Source organism: Morone saxatilis, unplaced genomic scaffold (assembly GCF_004916995.1).
Source record: "Morone saxatilis isolate NCDOM2014 unplaced genomic scaffold, NCSU_SB_2.0 Contig2, whole genome shotgun sequence".
In the NCBI taxonomy this organism is placed as follows: Eukaryota; Metazoa; Chordata; class Actinopteri; family Moronidae; genus Morone; species Morone saxatilis.
In genome coordinates, this window is record NW_023339762.1 from 4,643,947 (window position 1) to 4,650,610 (window position 6,664).

The 6,664-nt window shown below is 43.8% G+C and overlaps 1 protein-coding gene across 1 annotated transcript in view; it reads left to right on the forward strand.

Annotated features, from left to right (window-relative positions):
• The window catches only part of ldhd (lactate dehydrogenase D), a 19,226-nt gene that overhangs the window by 5,800 nt on the left and 6,762 nt on the right, over positions 1-6,664 (forward strand). The window contains exons 2-6 of the mRNA XM_035664638.1: positions 340-452; positions 2,226-2,367; positions 2,898-3,039; positions 4,287-4,446; positions 4,540-4,739. Coding sequence (XP_035520531.1) covers positions 340-452; positions 2,226-2,367; positions 2,898-3,039; positions 4,287-4,446; positions 4,540-4,739 — 757 coding nt within the window. The remainder of the gene's footprint in view (positions 1-339; positions 453-2,225; positions 2,368-2,897; positions 3,040-4,286; positions 4,447-4,539; positions 4,740-6,664) is intronic.

The following is a 6,664-nucleotide window of genomic DNA, read 5'->3' on the forward strand; positions in this document are numbered from 1 at the left end:
GTGACCCCAGGGGGCGCCACAATGTACCAATACCCACAGACCGTTAAGTGCTACCCCAAACAACAACCCAATGGGGAGAGTTGCTCAAACAGTTTTAAAGAGAGAGATGGCCCAGTTCAAAGGACACTACAAGGAACGGGCGGAGGCCATGTTTCAAACTGACAATCTGATGCAGGCCCGGGTTCGATTCCCAGCCAATGCATGATGATGATGGAGCATTTAAAGTGTCACTCACCTACTGGTTGTATGATTATTATGGCAGTAGTTGTCTGCCAGACTCTCTTCTGATGTCTCACTCCTTTTCACTGTGTGTAATCTTTTGTCTGTGTGTCTGTACAGAGTGCTGCTTTGGACAGCGTGCTCTCTGCGTTCAGGTCTATATGTGGTGAGGACAGCGTGTCATTGGGTGAAGCTGTCAGAGAGCAACATGGCAAAGATGAGTCTGTACACAGGTAGGTCACACAGACATACTGCATTGTAATAGTACACAAAAATTAGCATATTGGCAGCTCCAAATCCAGTGTTCTCTTTCTTTTAGCTCTTTTTAAAAAACATCCAGCTTTACCTGCTAAATGTTCCACTATATTCACCAGCTATTTGTTAGCTTTGTCTGTCTGCTGTTTGGCACTGAGCAAGTGTACAGCGGGTAATTTTACACATGATAATTTCATCCATTGTTCATAGAAAAATACATGCACACAGACCTTTCCTCACATTGATGGCACCAGTTGTGTTGGTTGCCTGGAGATTAAAGTCCAGGTGAAATAGAAATCTGTGTGCTGTTTGCCGCACATTCCCGTATTTCCTGTATAAAACAGGCAGCTAGGGAGGGACTTGTTGCATGAGCCAATAGCACAGCCTTTCTCTTCTCCTCATGAGAAGGTGTCTAAATGGACGATGGCTAGGTTGGCTATTGACTCCCCCACATTGCCCGATGACAAGAGAGAGGAGAGGGACTCATAAGACGAATGTGTTATGCTTCCTGCAGGATTTACTGGACAATTGTAAAGCTGTTTCCCCCATTAAAGTTTATTCGGTGTATGTGGGTTTTGGGAATGCACCGATTGGACAGCATTCTCTGATAAGGAGGTTTATGAAGGGAGCTTGTTGGCTACGGCCAGCTTGTGAACCTTTCATGGGACAGCTGTGTTGGTGGCACTCTCAGGGCTGCGTTTCGAGCCAAACAGATAAGTGAATTACATGCATTGTCTGTAGACACATCCTGTTTGCAATTTTTCCCTGACTATTGGAAAGTGCTGAAAGGTTAGTGAGTCTGCTTATAGCTACCCCACACTGGAACTGCTTGCCTTTCACCCACCACCTTTTGCAGAGGAGAGTGAGAGGCGGCTTAATTCACTTTGTCCTGTAAGATCCTTGGGCATCTATTTGGACAGGACTAAGGTCCTAAGATTTAGGAAAAGTAACCAGCTTTTTGTATCTTGGGCCCCTCCTCACTGAGGAAAGGCTCTGACTTGTCAGCGCCTGTCACACTGGGTGGTGGAGGCTATAATCCTGATTTATGAGAGTCATAGACTGCAGCCCCCTGAGAACCTGTGGGCTCATTCCACCATAGGAATGGCCAACTCATGGGCCCTATTCAGGGGCATTTCTGCGGGTGACACTTGTGCTGCTGCTAGTTGGGCATCTCTACACACATTCATTTGGTTTTATTGCCTAGATGTGTCTTTACTGTCACACTCAGTCCTGAGCGTGGGTTCATGTTAACTATGTGCTAGCCCATGGCGAGGGCTTGTGGTGGTGTTATGGGGTTTGGAGCATGCAATTCGGGAGTGGGCTACATCTCCCATAGTGAGATACCTGCCACACTGCCCTGCTTGCATGGATGGGGTACTTTGAAGAAGTACGCTTGGTAAGGCTGTGTAGGGCCCCAGTGGTGTTTATAAAAGGGGACAGGCAGGCCCGTGCAACGGAAGATCATAGGTCTGTCTCATGACAGACGTGGTGGTATTGGAGCTTCCATGATTGGTCACATGGTTTGATTTAATATAAACATTCAAACAAATATTTCATTTTTGTAATTGCTTTGGCCTACATTGCTAAATATGTGTATAAAATGACAGCGGATGCAATTAAAATGACTTCATCTCACCTTTAATGATTCCTCTGTAAATTACTAAATTCTACAAGGGGTGATAACAAAATGTGCCATTTAGTGGAGAAGCATGGAGAGCAGTAAGTGAGAGTGTTGCATTGCTGCTGTTCAGATGCTGTCCCCCAGATGTGGTGGTGTTTCCTCATTGTGTGGAGGAGGTCAGCGCCCTGGCTAAGGTCTGCCACAACCACCGCCTTCCCATCATCCCCTTTGGCACTGGAACTGGCCTGGAGGGAGGGGTCGGTGCTGTGGAGGTGAGAGAGTATATTATACTGTATTATGTGTACTTGTGGTTTTAGCTTTAAAGAGAGACGAGTTAAAGTAATTCAGGGGCTTCAGCCATATAATTTACTGAGCAAGTGGAGAACAGTGGGTACAGTAGAGTTTTTTCTTGGAAAACTTACTTAAATTATGTTATGTGAGTGTTTAGAGAAAATCATAATATTGCTACTAGACAATGAGCTAATAGCCACTATAAAGCCATGTAAAACCGGGAGTTGATCATTCTTTGTAGGTTCATAAAAGAACTCCCACTGACACTGTTAAATTGTTTTCATGTCATTTGATACATTCTTATTATATACGTATCAATAATAGACACTTTAAGTAAATAAATGGAAATACACAAATTGCAAAACACCTGCAGAAGGACATGAAAATGTACAATGGGAAATTTCATATCATCGCCAGCCATTGAAAAATACAAAGTAATAAAGGTATGGTTCTTTTTGTGTGTGTGGGTGCATGTACTGTATGTCTACATGTTTCTTTCTCATGCCCTTAGGGTGGTGTGTGCTTCAGCCTGAGGAACATGGACCAGGTTCTGGATCTCCACCAGGAGGACTTTGACGTGACGGTGGAGCCTGGTGTGACTCGGAAGGCCCTCAACGCCTACCTGCGAGACACCGGCCTATGGTTTCCTGTTGGTCAGTTACACTGTTTCTTGCTCAGTCAAGGACTGGTCACATCAGTGTTTAAAGTAACAAAACCTCAGGGAAAAATCTATTCATTCCAATATGATCGGTGCAGTTAGTGGATTGGCACAGAGGGGTGAAGTAAATCCAAGTTTTTACCAAACAAGTTCACCTTGACAGTGCTGAGGGGGTTTAGAGGTTAGCTTGCCAGGTCAATTTGAAAACATAAAGTTAACAGCTCTTAGCAACTGAATAAGAAAATAATGATCATTTAGAAATTGGATTAATAATTAAATTAATAACTATGACCAAAATCACTATTAATAGTTTAAATGGAAGGATGTGGAATTCTGCATAGAAGAGACTGGTATCACCCACGAAAAAAAAAAAAAAAGCTAAATTAAGTTGGCCAGCATGTATAGTAAACAAGCATTTTTTAAAAAGAGAAATAAGTAGAATAAAGGCAAAACAGATACAAAAAAAAACACAATGTACAATCTTACTTAAAGGAACTAAGCTAAAGAAAAAGGTGTGTGTGTATCGGGTTAGAGTCACAGGAAGCGGCCGGATGAGGTGACAGGAAGTGACACATTACAATAAAAGTCTAGTTGAACCACGAGAACAAGTTTGTGTTTGAATGTCCCCTTTGACCCTACAAACATTAGATAGCTAACTTACTCTCTTGCAACCATCTTTAAAATGTGATTGTCTTTTCAACATAGACTAGCCCATAGCATGTCTAAGTATAGGAAAGTAGGAAGTTGACCAACCATTTCTGACTGAGGTTTGCTCAACTGGGTGGGTCAACAGGGGTGCGGCTTAGGAAGGGTAAATTATCTCTACCCTGTGCACTCCCTCATGTCCTGGTTGTGACATGCAGTGTTTTCAGCATTGCCCTTGGTGACTCTGGCTTGTGTGTGTGTGTGTGTTTGTGTGTGCATGTGTGTGTGGCTGTGTCTCGGCTGGCCTGGTCAGCCTTCATTAATGCTAGCAGCATTAATCCAGCATATGGTTATCTTTCACTTTTCTATTTCCCTGTTGGTCAGTCACATAAAAAGTATTTTAACTAGATGAATGTTTTCCATTTTGGAGGATGTGTGCTAAACAATCAGGTCAAGCGCTGCCCATAGGACCACACAACTGTGGGTGTAACAGGATTAAAGTAGATTTACGTTTTCTGTCCATTTTCTGTATATTGTAAAATTAATCAATAGATTTATCATTCTGAAGTCACTCATAATGTGTTTTCATTGTCTCAGATCCTGGTGCTGATGCGTCTCTTTGTGGCATGGCCGCCACCAGTGCCTCTGGTACCAATGCAGTGCGTTACGGAACGATGAGGGAAAACGTTCTAAATCTGGAGGTGGTTCTGGCTGACGGGACAATCATACACACGGCTGGGAAGGGCCGACGCCCCAGGTACACATTAGCCACTTGCACCCACAAATGTGCAACATTGCCCTAGCACAGCCTAAACTCTCTGACCTTAATTTTCTCTCTATCAATCTTTAGGAAGACATCAGCAGGCTACAACCTGACAAACCTGTTTGTGGGGTCAGAGGGTACCCTGGGGATCATCACCAAAACTACATTGCGCCTGTACGGCATCCCAGAGGCCATGGTGTCAGCCGTCTGCTCTTTCCCCTCCGTCCAGGCTGCTGTGGATAGCACAGTTCAGATTCTACAAGCGGGAGTGCCCATTGCTCGCATCGGTGAGGAGATGATAACTGCACCCTTCCCATACGATTTGTTTTATTTTAATACATTTTGTTATAGATACAGACACCCACACTTCTAGTGGGTCACAAGTGACGTTTGTGAGGGATTATGTTTATGTCAATACGTGGTTTTTAAAGGTGCAGTGTGTAACATTTAAAAGGATCTTTTGGCAGACATGGAATATAATATCCACAGGTATGTTTTCATTAGTGTAATCATGTGAGAAGTTTCTCCCTTGCACTTGGAAAGGGAGGATGAATAGAATAGAATAAAAAATACTTTATTTATCCCCCAAGGGAAATTATAATGTCATAGCAGCTGAGTTAAGAGTCAATTATTATTAAAAAGTCTTATTGCACTTGGAAGGAACGATCTCCTGTATCGTTCCTTCTTGCAGCGGGGTTGTCTAAGTCTGTTGCTTAAGCTGCTTGTCCAGTGTTGTGTAGAGGGGGTGGGAGAGAGTTTTGCCAGCATCCTCTCCTCCACCACCTCCTCCAGGGTGACAAGCTTCAAGCCAACAACAGACTCGGCCTTCTTAATGAGTTTGTTCAGTCTGTTGGCGTCCTTTGCCTACACACTGCGAACTCCCCGCTCGCCATGGCGAGACCAGCTGCAAACAGAAACAATAAAACCATGGCGTCAAAGAAAAAAACGGCAAAAAAGTATTTTCGAGCGATAGTGAGACAAAGAGGTAAGTAGAAGTAAGTAAACAATTAAATTTGGAAAAAGAGAGCACAGGCTAAAGAACACACTAAAAGCTACAAAATTGATTAGTTTCCTTGGAGCTCGGCGCACTTCTGAACCCAGGCCTCGCCCGTCTGCGCGCTAACGAGGGCGGCCATCACTGGGAAAACAAAAAACATATATTCCTAATCCTAGTATGCCGGTTTAAGGTGGTGGTTGGCGTGTGTCGTACCAGGCTAGTGTACACATAGGACCCATTTAGTTGTGAATTTTGGTCCGTGGTTACCTACAGGAACCATTTGTGCGGCACTTGGCATGGGGTCTGGGTGTGTAGCAGGTATTAAGTAAGAAAAGAACAAAGGGAGCTGGACATTTCTTTGTAAAAAGAATGTCACTTTTTTCTGTTAATGCCTCGCATAAGCAGTACAGAGTAATGATACCAAGCTTGGGCTGAACAGCAGGGGTGGAAATCATTCGATGAATGGACCCCACTTGCATGCTGTAATACGGTCAAACATTGGTCAGTTCCCACTGGCCCTGTGGTGGGAGTGAAGATGAAATACAGGATTCCATCATGCTCAGTATCACCCTTAGCTATGGTTTAAAATGGTGTCTCAGGGTGTGGAGGAGTTTAGAACTGCCATGTCTGATTTATTGCCACATCTGGACTCCAGTCTGAAACCATTGGCTCAACAAGGTGCTGTTGCAACTTAAGTCTTACTCTTGACTACATTCTTGGGTTGTCATCTTTTTAAAACCTGGGAGGAATTTTTTCAGTGCACTGTAGATGAAGGGTTATCGGTCGCATGACAAACTGGTTTTGATGTTTTCCCCCCCTTAAGCATCTTAAGATTGGGACATGTTCATAAATATATTTAAAGTCCCCCCCGCACCCAGAATCAGGTGTTTAGGAGATGAAGTTCAGCTCGCTGGCGCCAGAATGCCGAACTTTACAGTGTGATGTGGGAAAACTTGAAAGCCCACCCCAGTGGGTACAGTCCACTGAGAGTGATTGGACGTTTACACGTGGTAAGGAGGAACATCGGTGTGTGTCTGTCGCAGGCAAAAAACTTGCATAATGGAGCGGTAGAATGGAGGTTAGGATGCTTTTTTTTAAGGATTGTTAATGTGAAATTCGTACCGTTTTACAGAGAAGAACACAGAACAACAATCAGGCACACACATGGTATTGGGTTTCAACCAACCTATTTGGTTATACATGTTCGTAGATACA